This window comes from Lasioglossum baleicum, chromosome 12 (genome assembly GCF_051020765.1).
Source record: "Lasioglossum baleicum chromosome 12, iyLasBale1, whole genome shotgun sequence".
Classification (NCBI taxonomy): Eukaryota; Metazoa; Arthropoda; class Insecta; order Hymenoptera; family Halictidae; genus Lasioglossum; species Lasioglossum baleicum.
The window spans coordinates 3691672-3716842 of record NC_134940.1 but is presented as its reverse complement, the minus strand read 5'-3'; the positions used below and the strand labels follow the sequence as shown (position 1 = coordinate 3716842).

Genomic DNA, 25171 nt, shown 5'->3' with positions numbered 1-25171 from the left:
ACCTTCGACGGTACCTCGCGATAAATACTCGCGCCGCTCTTTTTACGCGTTACTGCCTAATTAGCGTAATTATAAGATCCGGTCGTGGACCCTCTACCCTCTCTCATTACCTTCCCTCCTCCGGCTTCCACTCCGCCTTCCTTCCTGTTTTTCCTCGGATAGCCCAGTGGACCCGCACAAAAGACCGTTTCCCAGATTTTCCTCGATAAAGATCACATTTTAGGGATACGAGGGTGTCCTCCTTTCCAGAATTGGAACTGTCTCCCTCAAAGATCTTACTTCTACGTCTACGAGACGTAATTTGCATTATTCGGCGGCATGTGCACAGCTGTTGCAGCTTTAAATGTCTCGTTGAATGTCAATTTAAATCTACACGATCCAACGTACGCACACTGGTTGACAGAAAGCGCACGAAACTCTGTAGAAATTCCCATTCTTCAAATTAGAATGTATACTAGATAATTGAGCAGCACTTCCGACGAAATAAATATTTGATGAAAGTCGCAGTCGCGATGAAGAGAGACGCGCATACCTTTGAGACGAATCTATAGACGAATTCAATTATCATCAATCTTCCGTGTCGCGCGGGCAGATCTTAGGAGTGATCCTAGCATTAAAGTCTATTGAAGAGAACATGGAGTCCTGTCCCAGGAACGTTGCATAGAAACGTCCCTAGACGACTCGATCGGTCAACAAATATTACAAAGTGACGAATTTTCTAAGAGCAAAGAAGATTTCCATCAATAGCGTTAGATAACCGTATGTTTGTCCTGACTCAACTTCTTAGTTCCACTGTTCCTAATCATTTATCTCTTCACGTTAGTCATTAGGGTAACCAATGGTCACCCCGAAACGTCTCTTCTTGCGTCACCAACCCCTCGGTCATTAATCAACGCGTCTCGGACATGTGTACAAGATTATTAGAACTAGACTGTCCCGAGCTTTCCGTTTCTACCAAGCGTCGCTGCGCTTCTACTTCCACGTTTATTAAAAATTCACTCCGTTCTAATTTGTACGAATCAATTTTCTGTTTCTGTCACCTATGAACGGAATTGTTAAGTGTTTAATTTTCCAGTTGAATTAGCCCTGAGTGCAAAGGGTTAAAACGGAGCGTTGCGACCCTAGGTCAAACAGGACCCGATGTGATCCGAGGCTGAGGAGACGCACGGTTTTTATTTTGGAGGCATACAGCAAGGAGATTTTGTTGTAGAGTCGAGCAAGCATTCTTAGCGGTGCTGGATACACGCGCTATTCATACGTAATATTACATAAGAACGCAAACCGAACGAACGCGCCGGGCGGAGAAGGCGTTGGACGGTTTCGCGTCGGTGCAAAAGGCCGGCGTGTGTTCGCCAGACCGATCGGCCACTCGAGGACGATCGTCGGAAGAAGGCTTAACTGAAAACAGTTTATTATTAATAGACGTGCCTCGGTTTCCCGAGCGCGTTGTCGGCTTTATTTCGAGGTTAGTCTGTACTGAGTTTTTGAACGGTACGTTTTATTCTCTTTGCTGCCGTGGCCCTGCCCCCCCGTTCCCTCGGGTCCCCGGACCCGACCATTCCTTCCTCAGCCCCTGCTGAGCGGTTGTCGTTTTCCTTTTGCCTCCTCCCCTCTACTCTTCTCTTAAAAACGAGACTCGCCACCGACTTTCCGACAAAGGAATAAAGAAAAGAAACAACTAGCCACGCTACGCGGTTGAGGATGGCACGGCAAACCGTAGCACAGCGCAGCACAGCACGGCATAGCGTGGCATGGTGGGCAGAGACTTTCCGTACAGGGAGAGCAAGGGGGTACTTGCCGAGCCAGTGGCGTAGATACCCAGGGGACAAACGATCACCATCACATTTCCTCATCTTTGCTTCTACTGTACCTCCGCGCGTTTACTATACCCCTCCGCTTCTATTATACTTTCTTCCGCCAACACTTCCCTTCTAATTAAGAAAAACTCGTTTCTCAACCTCTCCTCGGAAAATTGTTATTCGATATTATCCCGAATCCATTTATTTTTATCGGAAAGACCGTTCACTACAAATACCAAGTTGTATAGTTACAATTTTTTTTAAATGAAACATTTCTTGATGAATGAATGAATTCTACATTAATTTATTTCTTTTTATGAATACGAAATTGATACGATACCTCGTACAATACTTGAATGTGCAGTAATCGATTAGACGCCAACATATTTAATAACGTAAACAATATTTTGAATAACGGTGCAGCAATTTTTATTGGTGATTCTCCGAGGCAGCTGACTTTCGTGTGGAAATTGTTTTCTTTCTGTTCTTTCCTAGATGTAAAACGATTATGTATCACGGTAGCCGATTGCACATGTATACGTGACAAAGTGCTTTCCGTTAAAGTTCATTCATCGCATTGCCGAAGGCGACGCCTATGTTTCTTCTGAAACACCGCTAGGAGATAATAGCGTGCGGGTACAGTCTCCAAAAAGAGTATTTCTCATTTATTCCATCGCACCGGCACAATTGCGTATTCCAACCTTGAACAATACGAGAAAAAGAAAACAAATTAATCGACCGATTAGGAAGTGCGGAGTCCCCTCTTGAAAATTCTGATAAACTCCGGAAACCGCGTTTAAGCGGATGCAGAACGGCAACAATGTGCGGCCGCAATAACAGTACCGAACGTCAACGCGGTAGCATTTCGCAGTTGCAACATCTTGAAGTATGTAATTCGCAGATCAACTTGACAAAGCTACTCTGCGGGTTACCCATTCAAATTTCAAATGATTTCCTAATTTTCCGGCTTGCTGTTTTTCACCCAAAATACAATGGGATACAAGGACGTCTGTCGTTGCCGCAAATTGGTATAATTTCTATGTATGAGATAGGTTAGATATCGTATGAGAATACGAAGAAATTGGTTGGGTGAAATATAAGACATTAACAGGTTAGAAAAATTCCAGAATATACTGCAACGTTGTTTTTAATGCAACAAGGTCATTAAGGGATGAAATCAATTTTTATTACAAATAAAATCGTGATAATTTTTTAGTTATAATTTTAAGTAATTGATTAAATTCCGAACATTTACGAAGAAATTGGTTGGGTGAAATATAAGACATCCAGAATATACTGTAATGTTGTTTTTAATGCAACAAGGTCACTAAGGGATGAAGTCAATTTTTATTACGAATAAAATCCTAATTACCGGAGTACAACATCCGAATACAAAATTAATCGCAGAAGGTGCAAAGGGATCTCGGAGAACTTGAAGTTTGTAGAAATCAAGTGAGCAGAATCCGATCACGGATGATTCCCGTGAATGACGTATCGCCGGCTGGGAATCTGTGATTCCGTTCGTCGGCGGGTTGCTCTCAAAAGAAGCCTCGTTTTTCCGAATGCTCAAAAACCGACTTTCTCTGGAAGAAACGGATCCGGGGCAACGTCCGCGGTGCCGCGCGTTCACACTGACTCGCTCTCGGTTGGATCGTCGCAAAAATCGTCTCGGACTGTTTGTTTGTCGGGTGTCCCTGGCGATCATCGAAAATCCTTTGGAAGCCGATTCGTTCTTCTTTGCTTATGCCGTTGCGGCGTCGCAGCGCCGACATTTAGTGTCGTCGTAGACCACGTTGAACCATCATCGGCTTCCTTCAAAACCCCACCAGCCGTGCGAGAGGCTGTCCTTCTTCGGCGTTCTCATAGACCTTCGCCGTACAAAAAGGAAAGAGAAAAACGAGTAGGAGAAAAGGAAAGTATACGCGTGGTTGGTGCGCGCGCGAAGGCAAAAGGGAGAAGAAGGAAGGGACGGAGCGAAACACACGAGAGAAGAGAGAACGCGAACGAAGAAGAAGAAGAAGAAGAAGAAACGATGAGGACGTAGGATAGAACCAGGAGGACGGAGAGCGAGGCGAAACATGAGAGGCGGAATTATAGGGAGCAGAGGGAGAGATAGGGTATATAAAAAAGAGGGGAAAAAGTAGTAGTTGGCCGACGGATTCTGATGGTGGAACGGAGAGGATACGAGACGAAAAACCAAGGGAAAGGGAGAAAGAGAAAGAGAGAGAGAGAGCCGTGAATCGGAGGTTTCCGAGCCGCGCCTCCTACCTTCAGGGCCCGTGTATCCACGACTCGGCACTGTGACGACGCAGCGCCCTATGGAGGGGGAAAGGGAATTACGGGGAACGTGGTTTAGGCAAGAACGATCGTCCGTAGTCGTAGACGGGCCACGAGTCTCGAGCGATGCCGTGTGACCGACCCTTTACAACGTCGGGTGCCGCGTTTCTTTTTCACGGACTGCTTTTACCTGGATTAAACTCGGGCGAGTGTTTGTTACGCGGCCGACGCAGCTGTGCGTGTTACTAAATTCGGTGACAGGGGGCGAGCATGCGAGAGAACCGCGCACGTTTCGTCCCTTGCTCGAGATACACGACGATAAACGGAAGATATAGAAAGTAAGGCAGAAAGGCGGACACACCGCGACTGGGACGCGTTTACTTGGTCGTTTGCTTGCCAGGCTGCGAACGCTGTGCCTGCCTGAAACACGTGTTATTTCTACGTGTCCTCTCTCTCTCTTTCTCTTTCTGTTTCTCTCTCTCGAATACTCCTACTCTCTTTCTCTCGCTCGCTCCCACTGGCACGAGTGTGTACCGTGTCACTCGATGTCCAACGAGGAGACGAGAATGAAGTTCTCGGGAGTGCGTTTGTTTTCGGTTTCGTAGCGGTAGAGTGTGATCATGTACGGTGGTGATACGATCGCGAAGGCATACGTCATACGTCGACGAATCGAATTGTTTGGAACCAGGAACAACGTTGTATGATCGAGTCAGGCGAATCAAGGATTTTCTACGGAGTTGAAGTGGAATCCTGTTAGGTTGTTCCCGCTCCGCTCCAACGTCAGTCGGTGCTTGTCGCTCTGTCGCGCGTAAAGGATCAACAAGAATTTCTCTCTACGTCGGCGGCGAGCCTCGAAACAACAGAAAATAAGAAAAAGTGACGGAACAAGAAGCCTGGAAGGAAAGTGTGCGCAGCGTTTGTGGATGCATGAGGGTCTCATGGCTACCGGATTGGTAAAGTGGTGGCGGGCAAGGTTCCTCGCTGGCTACAGACCCTTTTCTGGTAAGCTTCTATTATGTCTCTCTTTCTCTCGATTTCTCTTTCCCTTTCTCCGTCTCTCTTTCTCTCCCTCTTTTGCCACTCGACTCTTCTCTCTCTCTCTCTCTCTTTCTCTTTCAGCTTCATCCCCTCTCCTCGATCTCCTCCTCCTTCTCTCAATGCTTTTTTCCTTCCGTTGTGTTTTCTTTTTGTCATATACACACACTTGGTATCGATGTTTGCGTCGAAATCACGATGTACGATAGATCCTGTGTTATTCCGTATACGGATTCTCCAGCCAATCCGGTTATAGGCGTGATATTTTGCCCAAGCCGTGAACCGCGACGTGCGTGCCTTTGATGATGATGCTGCTGCTGTATGACAGAAGCGGATCCCACGTGGTGTTACGTCACACTTGCATTTTTCTCGATGGTTTCAGGGGGTAGACTCGTTTCTAGGATTGCAAGGGTTGCACGTACTCATTTCTCAATAATGCGTGCGATGGGGCTTTTCAGTAGTGAAAAGCGCTAGATAAAAGGTCAATCGAGGCCACGATCACCCTCAAAAGTCCTACTTTTACGTTCAAGAGGCGTAATTTGCATTACATATTAGGAAGCATAAAGAAATTACGCCTCGTAAACATAAAAATGGGTCTTTTGAGGGCGATCGCGGTCTCGATTGATCTTTTATCTAGCACTTTTGACTTGGAAACCCCATCGGCTGCATTATTGAGAAAGAGAAGGCACATCCCGGACCCTTGCAATCCTGGAAAGGGATTCATCATCTACCATTGTTTTTCCGACAATGATTTTCACGCAGCTCTTGCTTCTTCTCGCTTCGACGATGTTTTCTATCGTTTCAATATTTTCGCGGTCCCTCGACGAATATGACCGACGTCGTTACCGCCCCTAATCGATCGAACCATGTGGCTGAACTGAAACATCATTCGTATCGATGTATACTTCTTTTTAAAGAGTTAAACTCATGGAAAAGGAAGCTATTCTCGTATCGACAACTTTCACGAAATGGTTTTCAAGATCCGCAATCCTGTAATTAACGGAGAGCGGTAAATGCATCAAATCCGCAAGCCTATTTTACCACGTTTTTAGAGAAGAGAATATAAGAAAAAAATATCTGAACGGACTGCGTCGAAGACTTAAGTGGAGGAGTAAAAATACAGCGCTCTCCTAAGTCAGCTGTGATCCAGAATCCGAAAAATTTTAATTCATTTCATTTTTAGATCCTAGTCGAGCCACGGAAATGTCGAAACACGAGTCTACTTTTAAAGACGCGCTCTCGAAAATTAGTGAGATCATTTACAGTAGACTTCCCATATAAAACGCGATGAAAGAATTATTTAAAATTACATACCGTGTATCTGGTTATATCTATCTCTGTGTTCACAGTATACAGTCTTTTTAAAACAAGTTTCGCGTTATACGAGAGTCCACTGTACAACACGAAATGCATCCTTTCGTTTTCACATTTCAAGGAATGTTGAAAACAAGAACAGAAATGTGCAAAAATATCGCGCACGACAGTGCTCACCGCGTGGCTACAATGTTGCCGAAAACCCCGACGCTGCGCTGGCTCTGTCCGATGACTTTTATTACTTTATTTCGCCTATCAAACAACTTTATTACACATTCATAAAACTTACATTTTACTGCATTTCGCGCGCAAGTACGCGCGAGGAGGAAACGCGAGCGGACGGCTCCGTCCACCGACAATAAAATCGCTCTTAAAAAGTTTCTGGTTCCCGGGTTCAGGTCTCTGGACAAAAAAATGTTACGGAAAACAAGCCCCCGGGACAAAGAAGACGAGACGCGCGTACCCCCTAAACATAGAACGCCGAAAATAAATATGTCGGCGTGGAAGAAAAGGAAAGGAAAGCCGCGGGGGTGCTGGTTGTTTCGGTGAAAACATATTCTGAGCGGTGAAACAACGCGTTACCCGTCGAATTATTATTCACCGATCTCCTCCTGTGTTGTCTAGCTTTTCTGAGAGAGATCCCGCTTAAATCCCGATATCTCTCTCTCTCTCTCTCTCTCTCTCTCCCTTCAATCTTGCGCTCTTCACGAGTGCTTTCTCGTGCATCAGCAGCCGGGGCGAATTTTCATACCGGGGAAAGCTGTTGCATCGCCGGCAAATGATAAAAGTTACGAGCGAGCAAACAGAAAGGGGTGATTTACAAAGAAGAAACCGTTTGTCCCGCTCCCCCTTCGCTTTTTCATTCAAGAGGGCGCAAAAGCGGCGCGGCGTATACCCTACACGCACACGAGTACACACAGAGAAAGGGAGAAGAGGGAAGCTATACAGGGTGAGGCATTTAAAACAGGACACCTGGATAACTCGCTTGTTTTTGGTGATTGAGGGAAATGCCTTGGACCAAACTTATTCGGTATCGAGGGGCTGCTAGGGGATACTAGTTTCTCGATAGGCGGAGGCGACGAGGGGATATGAAGGTCAACTCTGTCTTTTTAAATGGAACAGTATGTTTTTTACTCACATTCTGATAAAGTATTTCAAGTAGAATACAATGACCTATGGGGAAGGTCGTCCGAGATCACTCAAGGTCTACTGCAAGAGAAAACTGATTGTCTCAAAGATTTACGTACTCGCTGCTAGTAAAAGGTTTTTCAATAAGGACATAACAACTTTAAGTTTAAATAATTTATTAGAGTTGTAGTACACATGTTACAATTATGTGTGGAATTCATTTTTTTTCTTTGAATCCAATTTTCAACTACTCTCCCACACATATCAGCCGGAATGTTGGTAATTTCGTGGTCAACATTGTTCCTGAGATCGTCTAACGCTGTTGGATGGTTGGTGTAAACTTTCGACTTAAGGTAACCCCACAAGAAAAAATCCAACGGCGTTAGACGATCTCAGGAACAATATTGAACACGAAATTACCAACATTCCAGCTGATATGTGTGAGAGAGTAGTTGAAAATTGGATTCAAAGAATCGATCGCTGCCGTCGTGCCCGTGGAGGGCATAATTGTAACACGTGTACTACAACTCTAATAAATTTCAGCCCGATATTTCAATTTTTCTGTGTTTTATTTAAACTTGAAGTTGTTATGTCCTTATTGAAAAACCTTTTAGATAAGTTTGGTCCGAGGCATTTTCCTGCATCTCCAAAAACAAGCGACTTATTCAGGTGTCCCGTTTTAAATGCCTCACCCTGTATAGCGATCTCGCTCATTGTCAGCGTGAAGTAAGCGAGAGAGAGAGGAGATCGAGCGCGCGTGCACTCTCTGCGGTGCGGAGTGCACTCGTGCGATCGAGGGGTGGAGTTTAATTATCGAGACCTTGCGAGTTCGTTACATGCATTAGTCCGGTGGTTAGATAAAAGGCGTCCGCTGGCATTCTATTCCTCCGGTATCAAGCAAAGAACACAACTTCTCTCGGTGATCCTCGGTGAGAGATCCCCCTTTTGCGGCCCGTTTCCTCCTCCCTCCTCTTTGTTCTTTCTTTTTGCTCCTTGGCCCACAGAGGCACGCACGCGTGCACACGTGCACACGTATACGCATTGTCGACTCTAATTTCTCCCATACACCGCGCCGCGTGTGTTTCTGCATGCACAACAACCACGAACGGACTCGGTTTTTAACGCTTGCCCCCACGAAAGAATTACGGGCGTAATTACCACACGGCAGGTATCATTATACGCGGATGTGCGTCCGTTTCTTTATGCAGATACGATTATTCGGCTTTTTCTCTTCTTTTCTTCCTTTCTCCTCATCCTCATACTCATCCTCCTCCTCCTCCTCCTCCTCCTCCGACGCCGCCGCCGCCGAAGCCACTGCCGCCTCCAGCTCTCGTTTTACTCTCTTTTTTTTTACCCTTCTGCCTCGAATAATTGAAATTAGCGGCCGGCTTCGTTTATTACGCGTTTCGTATCGCTAATTATCGTTACCCCGCGGCCCCTTTGATGCCGACGGTTTTTTCCCCAGTGTATATTTTACCGGAATCACCCCACACACCGGCCTTAATGATGTATCGCGCGAATTAAGATAAACCGGGAGAAACGTTCCGATTCGAAGACCGCGGGGCGAGAGAGAAGCCCCCGAAGGAAACAGGAGTGCGGAAGGTCGCCACGGGCGGTCGAAACGTTTGAACGTTGGAAACATGGGCCGCCTCTCTCTCTCTCTCTCTCTCTCTCTCTCTCTCTCTCTCTGTCGTGGAACTCGTTTTATCGAATCGACCACGGAGTATTCCGTTCGATCGAGATTGTACGCCGGATTACTCGATTATGCCGGGGAAATTTCGAACCACCGGATCGTTCCGTTCGGCTTCATTACCGAGGACTAAAAACTTGGACATTTCGCATCGCGGCCTCTCTTTCGCAATGAAATTTTTATTCCTCTCCCCTTCGCCGGTTCCAAGTACCCGCGAGAGCCTTCGATTTTTCTCGGATCTCGCCGGAATCCGTTCGATCTGTATAGTTATGCGAGCTCGAAACTTTCCCTTGGCTGAAATTGTCGTTCAATTGTTCGGCTTCTGGCCATTCACTCGAATTAGAAAATTTTTCAATGGAAATTGATACATGTATACATGTACAAAGTAGCATTGAAAAAAGCATTGTAAAGCTGTGGGCATTGTAAGATGTAAAAATCTTTGAATTTATTTATTTTCACGATTTTTTTTCCTATTTTCAGTCGATTATATTTCATGACAACCTTGATCGATTTCGAGGAGACTTTGTACATGTGTAATAACTAGACTGCGGATGTTTATGCAAAATAAAAATTTTCTGCATCAATTTTAAAAAACACAGGCCAAGGAAAAAGTTCTTTCATTCTTTAATAATTTTTGTAAGTTGAAATTATTACACCGGTGTTTCTAAATTCTCTTCGCCCCTAATCTTTTTTAAATTGGACTCACCCATTTTTGTAATAAATGCATAAAATCTAGCACACTGTGGAGCCTGAAAGAAATAAGTTGGAAAGTGGCGGTGTGCCCCACGTCAAAAAAACCATGATCCGAAGGTCATACAAAAAAGTTTATTGAATAAAAAAGATGCCCCTACTTATTTGAAACTAAACAAAGGAAAAACCATCAAGATTCGTCATTGGAGTCCTGAGATATTTAATTTTATGTAAACTCAAAAAATGATGGTTTTTTGCAATTATCTGGAAATCAAGACCGAAGCAAAAAAAGTGATACGGGTAAAAGTTGTTACATTTGGGGTCCTCTACAGCTGGTTAACGTTTGGCCGTTTAATAACCCGTTTAAAGATGACCTGTATGTACGTCGAATCCGCAGTCTAGCGATTACAATTAGTAAAGACATGTTAGCAAGTTACAGCGAACAAACACGTTGACAAAGGTGTCGAGAGAAACTGAATTCTAGTGCAAACATGTCGCTCAATTTTTGGCAAGACCCGATCAATGATAACTACCCCCGGGGCGTTAAAGCGAGGGGTAGAAATCAGTATGACACACTGCTAGCACGATAAGTCATCGGTTCCCCTTCCCCTTCGAATAAATTGAGTAAATATATACGACCACAGAAGTGCACGCGTGCACATGCCAATCTCACTTCTATTTACAAATGAATATGGAAATTATTTGACGGCCGATATTGAGTTAGGGGCTTTCAGCGGTATTGCACGATATTTTCGAATTATTCTTATTGAATCGCGTTGAACGAAACCGGAGGAGAGAGATAGAAATTTCATTTCGTCGATCTATAAACACATTATTGTGCATCGTAAAATATTGATCGCTAGCGACACAGTTCGTTGGTCGATACAGGGAATGGGCGTTGGTCCTTACGGGTTAATGTATGGACATCGAAGGAAACCGGAAGAAGAACCGACTAGGGGGAACGTGCTTCAATTTCATTAGGATTTTGGTGGATCGATAGTCATTCACAGAAAATTATCGCAGCAATTTAATCAGAATTCAACCACTGATATATTTTTATTCATCTTCCTTATCTAGACAATCCATTGACCCCTTGCCGTATTGACCTCTACAGCTGGTTAACGTTTGGCCGTTTAAAAACGGATGACCCTGTATAAGAAGAACCCAACAGTATATTGAAATCATAATAAAAAAAAGTTGAAATTTGTTGGACAGTGTTATCGATCGCACAATTCGGTCGGAATCGTACAGGGAATTTTTTTGCTCGGACTCTCGAGTTGGCCTCGCCCAAACAATTCTTTTCCACCAGATGGATAATCACGACGAACGCATTCTTCCTCCCCGGTAAAGCATGAAACGCTCGAGGTCCGTCCGATTTCATATAACAGGGCAAGGTACCTATTTCAGTTCCAGGAATTGACCCCACATCAATTATCAGATCGAGTTCAGCCGTGCGTGAACGTAGAAAAGGATAGCGAGCTCCGGTGTAGACCGGGAATGAGCTAGACAGAATGGCGGTGCGGGATTCGTCGGATGGCTCCCGATACTTCAAAGCATGCTGCGCAGCCTGCGCCGTCGTGTATATCACTAATCCGACAGAAAAATTTTGTACTTATTTTTCACCGTTTCCATCAAATATTTGCCGCCGGTCTGGCCGCGGTCTCCGCTGAGAAATAAAACCAGACGGAACAACCCGTTTTATGTCGGGTTAATGCTAATCAATAATGAAAAAGAAAAAAGTATTCGCGCACGACACACCCGTATTTTTAAAGACTGTTAACGACGCGTTGGCTTTTTATTTAGGAATGTGTAAATGAAACAAGACTTCCGGAAGCGCCTTTTTAATTAATGCATAATATTATGCGGAATGATAATGCAGCATTATACATATATACATAAAATATGCACCGTCTATCAGCGATTCGATGAAATAAATTCACCGGTGCCTTCGCTCCAGCGCCGCGTATGAATTATGCATGCTGTGCAGTTTTTCAGAGACTAAGCTCACATAGATAATCGAAATATTTAATTTTTTCAACGTTATAATGCTTGCTGTTATCTTATTTCGGATTAACACCACGATCATTAGGAATATGTTTCTTCTATCGATCGTATTTGCTGTTAATAAATTTTTAAATATTTTCGGCGCAACGGTTCGATCGTTTATTACGAAATATAAAGCAATGACAATTGCGCTGAAAACATTTAAAAATTTATTAACGATCATTAGGAATTGAATAGATTCTGCGTGAATATGTTCATCAGTTTACTCGCACTCAATTTTCCACATAACTGCTCCAACATAAACAAATTCTTATTCGATAAAGTAACTACATTTACAGTGGATAACGAAAGTAAGTTAATACTGATATTTTCAATAATGAAATCACGATAACAGTAATATTTATACACTTGAACAAAATTTATCACGATAATTACTGTGATCTGAAGATTTATCAAGATACATACATTATGAAGGTTTAAACATGTTTAAACAATCATTAAAGACGGAGAGACACCACTTTTGCAGCAACTTTTCAGAATATTTTTGAATTTATCTCAAAAAATAAGGGTTCAGCGGAGAAAATCGAACTTGTATACCACGCGATAGAGCAGACTTTTATCTTGAGAAATCACTCTTTGAAGTTTGCAACGTCGACGTTTTTTCCCGAACCAGGAAGCAAAATATCATCGCCATTACAACACTAACAATAAGTTGTAAGATCAATATCTTGATAAATCTTCAGATCACTGTGATAATCGTGATAAATTTTGTTTTCAACATTACCATTAATATTACTGTCATCGTGATTTCATTATTGAAAATATGAGTATCAACTTACTTTTGTTGTCCACTGTATATTATATAAAGGAGCGGCGGCATAGGCGTAAACGAATAGCCAATCGGATATGTTACAAGCTAGTTCAGAAGCGTCCCCTTTACCTACCACCGGTACTTCTTGGATGTCATGTAATTGTATATGGCAGGCGCCGAAGTGCACGTGACGTTAAAAAATAAAAAAAGTGCCGTTCCACTTCCCCCTCGAGCACTGTCGCCGAAGTGACTCTGGTCAGTCAAGAACTCGTTTATGGAACAAGTAACTTCGTTATTGATCTCCTTTCAATCAGAAAGTCTCATTAACCACTTGTCTTTATCCCCGAAAATGTTTTCTATGGCTACGCCCATAATTATGAAAGTGATATACATATACGTATATCTAACTGATATATTTCTTGAATTCTTGAATGAAGCACTATCTACCGGTAAAAATGACATTCCTTTGAAATTTTCACTCGGCCACTCTCATAATTTGTGCGTGGACACAAACAAGGATAAACCGAAAAGATTGTTAGAATTAGACTAATATAACATGGCTGCACTCTCTCCGCATCATTTGTTTGCGACGATACAAAGGGAGAAGCTGAAATTCTATTGCTATGCAAATGAAGGAAGAAAACCAGAAGTCCGGGAGGATTTTTTTGCGCTGCTTGTAACGGTACGAAGCGAAAAAATAGAAGCCCAAGACTTCGTAACGGGGAAAACAGTAAAAATAGAGGTTACGGTTTTAGTGGTTGTTTCGAGAGTCGGGAATGTCTCTCAATAGGAACGTGTCTAGCCGGAATTTCTCATCAAAGGGAATTAAACCCCGTTGCCTATGGTTGAGCGTCACCAACCCTCGTAAACAAAAGTCAGCATTTCAAAGGTATCAAAGTAACATCCGCCTCGCGGTAAAGACTGTATTTATAGTTAGTTTCCGAGTGCTGCTCGGTACTTAAGTCCATGGATGCGCGGAAAGTATTTTCGGACTATTTTAAAGGGGTTGTTACCTCGTACGACCCGAAACGAGCACGATCGACAAAATCAATACGTTCCTTCTTTACTAATCATTTTTTTCTCCACGAATAAATATTAGGTCGCTCGGAAAGCGAAAATCAAAGCGAATTTTTCACCATTTTAGTAAATCTTTTGCGATTTTTTCATTCAAACATTTCACGACTCCATTTGAAATGCAATTTGCACGGCGTAAAACATGTCCAATAAAGCGAAAACATAGGCTTTTTTAAACAATTTTTTTAAAAATATTGCATTGTCATCCAGTTCCGAGCTATGTTTAAAATTTCACGTCTCTAGCTCATCGGGAAGTTAGTTTAAAATCAATTGCAAAATTTGTACCGAACAAACAGACAGACAGACAAGAAAGCGAGCTAATAAAAACGTGGTAAAAATGGTAATTCTTTCGTAACTTAAGGATAAGTTGTAACGAATTTTAGCGACGCCATATTTCAACGAAAAACGAGATTACTCTCCGGACGACCTAATAAACATATAATGCTAAAAAGAGTTGAGTGATCAGGACTCGATCGATCGACAAGAAACGCGCGCAACGCTTCGAGAAAATTGAATATCATAAATAATATATTACAGGCTTGAGGTTTTCTAAGGGGCAAGTTGATTTTTGAGAAACTGCAATTTAAATGGGCGCTCGATACCGATGTTTAACACTTTCATTAGATATTAATAACATACGGCTCGTATGGGCCGGGTATTCATAAATATTCATAAATATTACGAATGCATAGCGTCCGCACTCCAATTACAATCTAACGGATTACACGCATGGCTAGTTACGGTACACACTGTATAAATTATATTCGTCGAATGAGAAACAGGGAGGAAGAGGGTAAAAAAGAGGTAGTAGCCGGTAAAATATTTTCGAACGTGTCTCGGGGCGATCTCGGAAATGGACGCCGCAGCGCAATTCATCAATTACAGAAAAAAAGGCATCCGATTCCGTAATCGGTCCGGCCGAATTCCTCGCGTAAAAGCACAATTATCGTTAATGCATTTCGTCTACGACGACTGCCGGGCCGAAAATGATTCACGTCGCGCGTTCACGACTTAATGAGTTAAACGAAAGTGTACCGAAAAGGAACGGCGCATCCATTTGCAGCGTTTACTTCGCAGGCATTACATGCTCGCGGCGGAGGTGTAATGTATTCTTTAATGTGTCTGCATTACGCCGGGTTTACCGTTACCTAGAGACGGCGCATGTAAAAGCGTTCCTACGAAATGAAACGTTGAAAAGGAGCCTTTACGCAACGGTCCTCGCACAAAGGAACGCCCACGACACACGCGATAAAACGAAATGTCTCGAGATGTTTGTAACGCTCACCCTTCGCCGGACAAACACAAAGCTGTCCCATTTCCATCCATCAACCTCGATCGCAACAACACTGTCGAATCGTTCTCTATTTTACGAAAACGCCACTAATACCCTCGAATGGTCTGAGTTAACGTTTACGACCTGCAGCCGCCGCACAGTGGGACCTTTCGTCCAAATCGGAGACAAAATCAATTTTTACTATTGTTTTTCACAATTCCGTCGAAATGCATTTTTTTCGACATATTTTTCACACATCATTTACTAAACTATCTCTTCTAGCCTTACAGAGAAATTGAAGTCCATTCATAGAAAAGTTGTTCCGATTTAAAGTGTGTGGAATCAGTTATACTCCTTACTGTAATTCAATCTAGTAATTGTTCTGTTGTTTGAACGTTCCGACGTGTTTGATCATTCCGAAATGGAAAATATGCGAGCCACGGGTTTTTTGGCTTACGTCCAGCGGCGTATAAAGTGATTTTCATCCGACGACATAGAACAGCCAAGGGGTTGAACGTTAAGCATCATTGAAACGCTGTGTACACATTAGGCATTCTTGCAGCTTGCAGCAGCTGGCCAACTCGTGGCTGGTAAAAATCATTCAGTCGAAAGTGTTATCCTCCAAGCATTTCTAAAAGCCTTTTTACGTTTTTTTCTCTCTCAAAGTGGGGGCGTTAAAAACTGATACACGGTATCTATGGAACTTGAATCCTCGTGATCAAATTATCCTGTAACCGTTCGATCGTTGATTTTGTTCGACAATTAGCAAAGTTGCTTTATAATTCGTAATAAACGATCCAACCGTTGCGCCGAAAACATTTAAAAATTTATTATCAGCAAATACGATCGATAGAAGAAACATATTTATCCTGTAACGTATGGGGATCGTGAAAGCTCTTCTTTCGACGTTAGTTTATTTCCGTGCATCCAATTTCTCATTAGTAGATCGCGGATCTTTATGCATAATAAAAGTGTTCTGCGTCGATTGTGGGGGACAGCGGTTAAATAAAAATTCATTTTATCCCTTCATAGCCTTTTCACGTTGAAAACAACATAACAATATTCTTAGATTTGCTTGTATCTTTCACGAATGCGTAAAGATCCGCGGTCTACTCATTAGGTTAACTGGCAGATATTTCTCGTTCAGCCCATAAATCGATCGTTCGATCACTGAAACCGAAGAGTAATCAATTGGTTGGTTTACAGTCGTTGGTAATCCAGAAGGCAGCGACTCGGAAGAACTTCTTGGCGGTGTCTCGGCACCTTGTAGCGGTTCGCCACCGGAATCCAAGCCAATTTTGTTAGAAGCAGAAGCTCCGCAGGTCGCGGTCGACGCTTCCACCAGTCCTACACCGGCAACCGGAAATGACGAGCAACCGAGCGCCAGCACGACAAAGCAACTTAGTTTCGAGGTATTATTAAACCCTGTAAAATGAACTAGCTCTAAGCTACACCCCGTTGGTTAATATCCACACGGAAGCAAGTCGTTGCTGTTTCGAAAAACGGAGGTTCGATAGAAATCTGTTTCTTCTGTTAACGATTTGAACGATTATCTCCGTCCGTTTCTCGCCGTTTAGTATCTTCGCCGGCTGGTTTCCGTCATAAATGCATAAAATCCGCGCGGTCTATTGTCACAATTGAGTCGAGACAGTCGAGGCAATAAACGGCCGTAGGTGGAGGAGGAACAGCGGTGTTACACAACCGATTAGAAAGAACAAAATCCGGGTTTATCGTGTTTGTAGCAAGTCGAACCGGAAACTTTCTGGGCGTTGCATCTGCCGCGCGTCGAACAGCGGCGGCGGCGACGACGAGCGACAAGAATCAGCTTTTCGAATATGTGTACATATTCGAAACTCGTTCCTTTATCCTCTTATTTATCCCGGTTTACCCTCTTTCAGGAATTCGAATGCGACGTGTCGGTGGCGGAGGGCGACAGAAGGAGGCAGGAATTCTCGTTCACTCTGTACGACTTCGACGGCCACGGGAAGATAACAAAGGACGATATAGCCGGCCTGGTGACCACCATTTACGATACCCTGGGCGCTTCCATCCAGGTACCGCCGTGCGGCAGCAAGACGATTAAGGTGAAATTGACGGTGTCGCCGGATCAGAGAGGCAGCCAGACGAGGACCGGCTGTCCGAACGTATCTCAGCCTCAGCCTCAGCCTCAGCCTCAGCCCCAGCCTCAGCCTCAGCCTCAACCGGCTGCCGCTGCTAGCTTTTCCGGAAATCCGTCCTGCTGTCATTTGAAGCACGCGTCCTGCAACAATGCCGCGACCCACACTACCGCACACGGTTTGCGCAGAGTTCCTAGAAGGAGGAGAGTACCACGACACCGTTGTCAGGTAAGATTGATGCCCCTTTCAGGCGAAGTTTCGAGTTTCGTTTTATGGGACTACCCCCCTCTCTCTCTCTAGCCCGTTCGAAGCACGCCGGACACGCTACTCTACTCGTAACTCGACAATTCTAGAAGCTACACTGTGGGATTTATCGACTTTCGGGCTCCCGAGATTTATCACCGCGCAGAAGAAACTTTAATCGATTTTAATTAATATCACCGCGCCACGGGGACTCCTATTAGAGCCCTCCGCCGTTGATCCGCTCCCTTTCCAGCTCCGACAAAGTTAGCTGGTTTCGGATTGTCCTACCTAGAAATACTAGTCGCTCCCGGGGGATATTAGAAGGTTCTTTAACTTTGATCTGGAAACGAGTCTGTTGTACCATCCGCACGTGGAGGCTACCGTGCTTCGAAGGGCTAATTTATAAAATATTGAAAACGATTAGCTTGATCTCCTTTTCCGGTGGAAATCGTTTGAAGCACCCTCTTCAATAGAGGAAGCCCGTTTTTAAATATAGAATGGCTGCGTGTATGAATTATTCGATGAAAGAGCTTAAACGATATATGCGCGCGATAACGATGTTATAACGAATAAAATGTTTGCTGTTCTCCCCTTGTTTAGACTGAACAAAAGGAAGTGGATTCTCACAGCGAAGACGACGGTGAAAACGCGCGAACGAATCGAATAAAGCAGGAGGAATTACGCAGAAGGGTGGGTCCCTTGCCTCATTTACCATCACCCTATTCGAATAGCTCCGAGGGCGATATCAGCGATGACAGTGACGTTTCCCCTGCAGTTTCCCCCTTGACGCCTCTCCTCACGACTAATCAGCGAAAACGCAGCGGTGCCCTACAAAGGCAACAGCTCTTGGAAATTATTCAGGCGAACATGGAAAAGAATAATCTCAGTTTTCATACGTCAAGGTACGCTGTTCGCGTTTAATCTGGCGAAGGGAACCGATTGATGCGCGGCATTCTACCTTTTTTTTCTAAAAATAAAAGAACAAAACGAAAACTGTACTGGATCGCTATGTCTGCTTAGAAACTCACAATCGTTACGTTTAACCAAACGTCGGGCGCAATATCTGGACCGCCGAGTTCGAGCGCGATGTGCTCGACGGGCCCACATTCAAAAAACATGATAAACACGTTCATTTATACAACTGCTGCTAGGGAAATAGTGCACTTGGTGAGGTCTATACTCGTAGGGCCGCCCTTTTGGGCCATCCCCATGAAAACTGTGAGGATGACTAGTATTCCATGTGGCGGCGACCAGAGAACTAACCTCTACCTATCACAAAACTTCAGCCTTACAGAGGTGCTTAGTCGTAACACCTCTATAATAAACCGTGCGAGGTACCTAAGAGGTACCTAAATGATCGCGCTGTGCCTCTCAGATCGGTTGCGCCCGACGGAAGGTTAAACTTAAATTCAACTTTCAAGCTCTATATTTAAATTTAAATTCAAATTCAACTCTCTTTCCTTCTCGTTTCCTTTCCTTCAAAGGAAGGAGTATCTTGTGCAAATTAAAAACAAGAATAGTGGCTGATCCCCAAACGAACTTGGTTGGAATAAGAGAACTAATGTGAACGGTTTTCGATGCAGGAAACGGCACCAGAACGAACAAGCGCGCATTCCAACGCAGACTGCACACGTCGAACCTTCAACCCACTACAATCAAGACTGTCGTTCACCATCGGAGTCCCGACCGACGACGATGGCGTACTCGAAGACTGCACGAGAGAAGACACAGGGTTTCACGTCTTTCTCCAAGGTACCTGCGAAGACACGGGCAAACCTGAGGAAAACACGGCCACAGTACGGTATACCTCGGAATAACAGCTCAACGCAACCACCGCGAGCATACGTACAACCGCAGGTGATGTCCCGTACCGTAATTAGTCCCACCGCCTATCCGGAGCAACAGACGACAGGCAACGCGAACCGTAACGCCGGCAACCTGCTACCGAACAGTCAACACCCAGCGAATCAGCAACCCCCGACCACCAACCATAATGTTCCCCGTAACGAAACGCAGTTCAATCAATCGCAACAGTGCGGTAAGTCGAGCAAGAAGCACCAACTGAAACACGCGACGAGAGAACAAGACCAGGCCAGAGCTATGGTGCAGGTTGTACGTTGGCTGGAACGGGAATTCTCGCAGAACGCCGCTGCGAACTCCGGTCGGAAACACGTTCACGAGCACATTCATCATCATTATCATCATTACCACACCGAGGCTCTTGTTTGATACGTTTACCTGCGAACAGATTACAGGACTCGCGTTCATCTCCGACTGGTAGGACCGAGCTGAGACAACTGGTCTTCCCTCAGAACTTGAACAATATGTCGTAAAACTTTTCTAAATGGTAAAAAATTGGCTTCGATTTTCCCCCGAGGAAACGAAAAGACTTTCCGAACGACCTAACATATAATAACGAGCCATAAGTAGCATTGAAAAATGATTAAGTCAATATGAACCGACAATAATAATAAGAATAGTTAAATAGAATAGTGTTTATCGAGTCTAATAATAATGGAAAATATGAATCTTGTCTTGGAAAAGATTTCTTTGTTCAGCTCGCGAGTACTACCAGTTCAGGGTCGAGAACACCCACGTATCCATTCGATTCTCCAAGCAGTTTTTCGTCGAGTCTTTCGTTGAACTATTCCTAACGTTTTCCAGATTTTGTTGAGCAGTGATTGCACACTTTTTATTTGTTGAAACGCGGTCAGTTCCTGCCGAAATAGCGTTTGAATGCGAAATGCGACAATCGATTATGTTGTAAAATGTCTTCTCATTAATAGACAGCGGGTATTTATAGCATTTTCCAGTTGAAACGAATTTTTTTATTTTATGTGGGTCTCAGACGAGAAGTTCTAACGCAATGTTTCAAGTAGGGCTGTAACTTTTCCGAAGCTTCGAAACTTCGACCTTCGAAGGAAAGTTACAGCCCTAGTTTTAAGCAGTTTTTGCGAGCGCACAGTTTTCAGAATCACTGCCACAATTCGTTCTTCCAAAAGATAGGACGCTTTCAAACTCGGTTTTGTGAGTAATTAGTCAATGGCGGATCCGAAATGCACGCTCGTTTGTAAGAATTGTATGAACGAGACGGGTAACATTTATCGATCGGCATTGATCACGTCTAAGCGAAATGATAATATATCGAGAAGTTTTATTCTTGAGACATATAATCGTGTTCATCTTACTCTCTAGGACTTGTTAAGTATTTAATATATATATATATTGTATATTATAGGCTGATCCATTTTATTCTCTTTTTTTCTGGGGGGACTATCCAAAGCGGATGAAAGTATAACCGGGCGTTTTCATCTTTTTCGCAAATAGTATTAGAAGAAAGATCTAAGACGATACCAATGATCTATTATATTGAAAATCAATTTACAGTTCGCCGCTGTAACTCGATAATTTGTATTCGTACAGATACAACAGGGACTTATTTCGTACCTAACATTGTTCGCTTAAATGAATTCGTCGATACTGCTGATCAGTTTACTCGGAAACCACGAATCTCTACGACTATGTAATCGCGGGAAATTTTTATTTATATTTATAGTACAACGTACAGAGAGATTTTATTAATTGTCACGCGAAAATTTCGATTGGAACAGGAACGATATTCACGCAGGTTTTGTTGCTATACAAGCTCTTCATTGATCTATTTATAAGAGATATACTGACATTTTTTACAAGACAGTATTAGCGCGAAACAGTAATGCAATCGCTATATCGCTGCCTGGGATATATATTGATATCCAAATCGAATTTTGACTACTTCGTATACGCATGTGAAATGTACATTCACAAGAACTAGAAGACATTGTAGATTCGTGACGTTTGACGATGGGGAGCTAAGAAATCGTATACTTATACGTAAGTGATAAAGTGCTTTTCTAACTCGAGCTTCCATGCTGAAAGTTTCAAAAAAATTTAGGCAGAGAGGTGTGCCTATTAATTTCGTTTTCTGAACGCCAAGCGTTCGAAAATACCTCTCGATAGAATTCCTTCTTCTAGAATTCCTTTTCTGCCTCTTAATCGACACGCCTTGCGGGTCGAAAATATTCAGGTGAAGATCAATTGAATCAGACTTGCATTGCTTGTTGCTTAAAAGGCTCGATCGGACCACAAGACATGTGTAAACGTTTAGCGAAGAATTTGAAATCGTGTGGTTACTATAAAAGTCTTGTCGCGCTCGATTTTCTGCAGAACTGTTTACATACATGAAATCTTATATTACTCCAACATAAATTAATTTTTATTCTTCAAAATAACTACTTCGATGCACCTTTGTTTATGCTTGAATGTTTTGTACTATCTGTACCATCTGGAGTACCATCTGGAATTCGCTTCTTCAATTGTTCGTCGATTGTTACAATTACAGTACTCCAATTAGAAACACGCCAAGACTTTTATGGTTACCTTGTACGAATATCGAACGTAGCAATTTTTACGCGCAATCATCCTCGTAAATTGTGCAACACAATGGTGCTCTGATATTTCAACGAATACAATAGTTTACCCTGTCACTGCGTTAATGATTCTTTCGTTGTATTTATATATGATATCTCTCGACAATACAAGAAAGTATTAAGGTAATGTACTTCTAAGGGCCCGATTATGAAATTCGTAATTTCGACCCGAACCTTGCGAACGACGAAGCGGAAGTAAAACCGAGTGATTATATAGTAGAATATTATTACTGTTCTTATTGTACGAATTTCATTGTAACCATAAAGTTTCAAGGAAATTCGATTCCTCTTCACGGTGTACTGTATCGCTCATAATTATTTGAACATTGAATCTTCAGTTCTCGGCCTACATTTTTCATTTTAATGATTATAGAATGCAACTTCGATTAAAACCGAATATACTCGTTATACTAATTATAAGTAATTTATTTTATGGCTTTAAATTCGTATAAGTTCTTCGAATAATTATGAGCGGTATTGTATGTGCAATTCTAGTGTACAAATAATGATCACAAAATGTCGGAAGAAAATTATTATCTACCCTTTCGTAATGGTAACTTTCAGCACGATTAGAATTTTCTAACAAAGCAAAAAAAAAAAGAAAAACGAAAAGGATGGACTTGTTAAGAGTGCCTTGTCATATCTCTGTTATTATACAAATATTTCATTATCGAATCTTGTTTTATGTGACGCTTGAATTCCAGTGAATCATTCGAAAATCGCGACCCAGTTACAGCAACTCTCTTCATTAGCGGTATATTAGTAAAAAATTACTTATCCTTTTATATTATTCGGAAAATGCATGGATGCTTAGATCTAAATAACGGAAAAATGTTATGAATATTTTTCTATCGAGGACTCGACGAGAGGAGAGTATAATTATAATATTTATTAATTACAATAGATATTACTAACAAATACGATTAGAGATGACGACAGTTGCTACTTTGTATATTTAGTCTGGGATGGTGACGCTGTCCAGAGACATGTAATTTTATATTGATCTTTGTAATCATTGTAGATATTTTGTGTAATGTATTTTTTATTGATATTTATTAAAACACATTTTGATACTACGGCAGTTTTGCATCCGCCTCTAATCCTTTCATTCAAACTATTTTATTCAGCAAGAATATATATATCTATGATTGTAAGGAAAAACGCCGCATGTCACAATTTCAAAAAATTTCAGTTTATGCATTAATTATTTATTACAAAAAAAATGATGAAAATAAATGCGAAAGGCGCAAAAAGAATAATTATATGTCGAAGCTTTAGTGATGAAAAGTTTAACACTAAACCTACCGACTATCAAAAGTGACTGATGTGTATAGTATTATAAAAATAACAAGATTAAATTTATTTATATTTTCAGCTCCAAGAATGTTGTGTAGACAGTGTTTCCTAGACAGTGTCTAGTAAAGTATACTGAGTAGACACGCGTTATTGACAGGTGACCGTGGATGGTTAAATATTCAATGAAATTGTTATTCAAGGGCTAAAAAAATTGGTGGGAGTATGCTGGAGAATCCTCTGTGTCTGTATTATACAATAAAGACAATTTGTTCATGCAAAATGAAAAATATTGGATATTCATTATAGCAGCAAATGATTCGTGCCGCTTTTCCCATAAGACGCAATGTTAATTCCGGCACGAATTATTTGCTCTTCCTAAACGTCCGTGCAGCGCCATTTCATGCGGCGGCAAAACGCTCAAACTGTTAGCCAAATGTTACCGACAGAGTACAGGTCGGTAATCGCGCCACCTAGCGGTAGATTTGGAACTAAATTTACTGAAAATTGTTAGCACCGACGAGATACTGTTAAAGACTGCCAGCCTTACGGGAGTTGGCAGGACTCGAATTTTTCGGTGTTCTCTTACGCCCTCTAGGATATATTCTGACTGGAGTGAGAAACAGGAGGCCACCGACGGCATTTCGTCGGTGCAGAAGACACTGTATTGGTATCGTGTTAGCAACGCGCCCGCGCGCTACACTCACCAGCGTACCTTTGCTATATCCGTGTGCGCTGCTTGTGCCAGCCGCAATCTATTTTTAGCACTTGCCATGTTGCCATGCTTTACGGCTTACGGCTTACGGAAACGAAACTGAAATTCGACTGTCGAGCCGTCGAGCGTATGAATCGCAATCTGGAGCTAGCCTTCGAGTCCCCGTGCAGCGAGGATTTTTTTTAATTTTTATTTTTCATTACTTTTTTAATTACATTTTTTAACCTTCCAAAAAATTAAAAATGTTAAAACTATGTTCAAAATATGTATTCATTTTAAATAGAAACGTTTCGTTACTGTCATAATTGCATTAATAAAAATTGGTATATGAGAACACGTTGATGGTATTTATTAGGACTGATTGGAGAATACGAAAATGCAGGAAGTATTTTTTAGTTTATGAAACAATTTGTAGATATATTAGTTGTCAAACAAATAATAAAATAAATTGTATAATATATATAAATTGATTTTATACACACAATTTGATCTTCTGTCTTCCTATAATAAAAAAATACAGTCATAACTATAATTATAATAGAATTTCATAAAATATTGAGGTTATTGCAAACTCATCTTTTTTCGCGATGATGCTCTAATTTTATTGCTTCTCTCGAATGTCCATTTCCTTCCGAGACAGTGGCGTTTCTAGGTGTAAATAAAAAATGTTGATATAAAATGTATCATAATTAGACTACAATTATTCTAATAACGTAGAATGTAGTACATATTAAGTTTTAATTACCAGGATTTTCTTCTTCGACGTTAAGCACCCTTTACTGTTTCTCGTAATTTACGTATATGGACATTAGGGTGGACCTTATTTTTCGACCATGAAATTTTTTTGTCCCGTAAACCAGAATTGTAACAAATGTTGAGAAAATGATCTGGAAAAATTTTGGGGCCGATTGGATCATGGGAAAATGAGGCGCAGCAAATTTGAAAATTTTGAATTTTTTAAATCTTTACATAAATAGACGTTATGATATATCGTTGAATTTGTCTTTTTTCTCTTTAAGAATCAGTATGTAGCATAAACAGTTGTTGATAGAAAAAACATCCGTGACTTTGAAAACTTGAAATAATTACTTTGAAAAAAAATTTTTTCTCTGATACTATATCCACCTCCTTATATACTACAACTTTTGTTTGAAGAGTTTTTTTATATATACATAACTGACAGAGATATTAAGGGGCGTAATTTGCATTATTCGGAAGCATACAACTGCGCATATAGCT

General features: G+C 42.1%; 1 protein-coding gene across 1 annotated transcript; it reads left to right on the top strand.

Moving 5' to 3' along the window:
- The first annotated feature begins 1137 nt into the window (after positions 1-1137).
- On the top strand, positions 1138-23507 carry Nkd (NKD inhibitor of WNT signaling pathway naked cuticle). Its single transcript, XM_076435268.1, has 5 exons — positions 1138-5078; positions 16302-16507; positions 16994-17440; positions 18056-18357; positions 19039-23507. Exons 1-5 carry the CDS (start codon positions 5000-5002, stop codon positions 19682-19684), a joined length of 1680 nt encoding a protein of 559 aa, XP_076291383.1. The 5' UTR covers positions 1138-4999; the 3' UTR covers positions 19685-23507.
- The last annotated feature ends 1664 nt before the right edge of the window (positions 23508-25171 follow it).

Bases quoted from the DNA above. Each gene is read 5' to 3' on its own strand.
- Nkd (XM_076435268.1), top strand. From the start codon at position 5,000: ATGCATGAGGGTCTCATGGCTACCGGATTGGTAAAGTGGTGGCGGGCA. The intron at 5,079-16,301 runs GTAAGCTTCTAT...GTTGGTTTACAG, and splicing joins TGGCTACAGACCCTTTTCTG to TCGTTGGTAATCCAGAAGGC. The intron at 18,358-19,038 runs GTACGCTGTTCG...TTTTCGATGCAG, and splicing joins CTCAGTTTTCATACGTCAAG to GAAACGGCACCAGAACGAAC.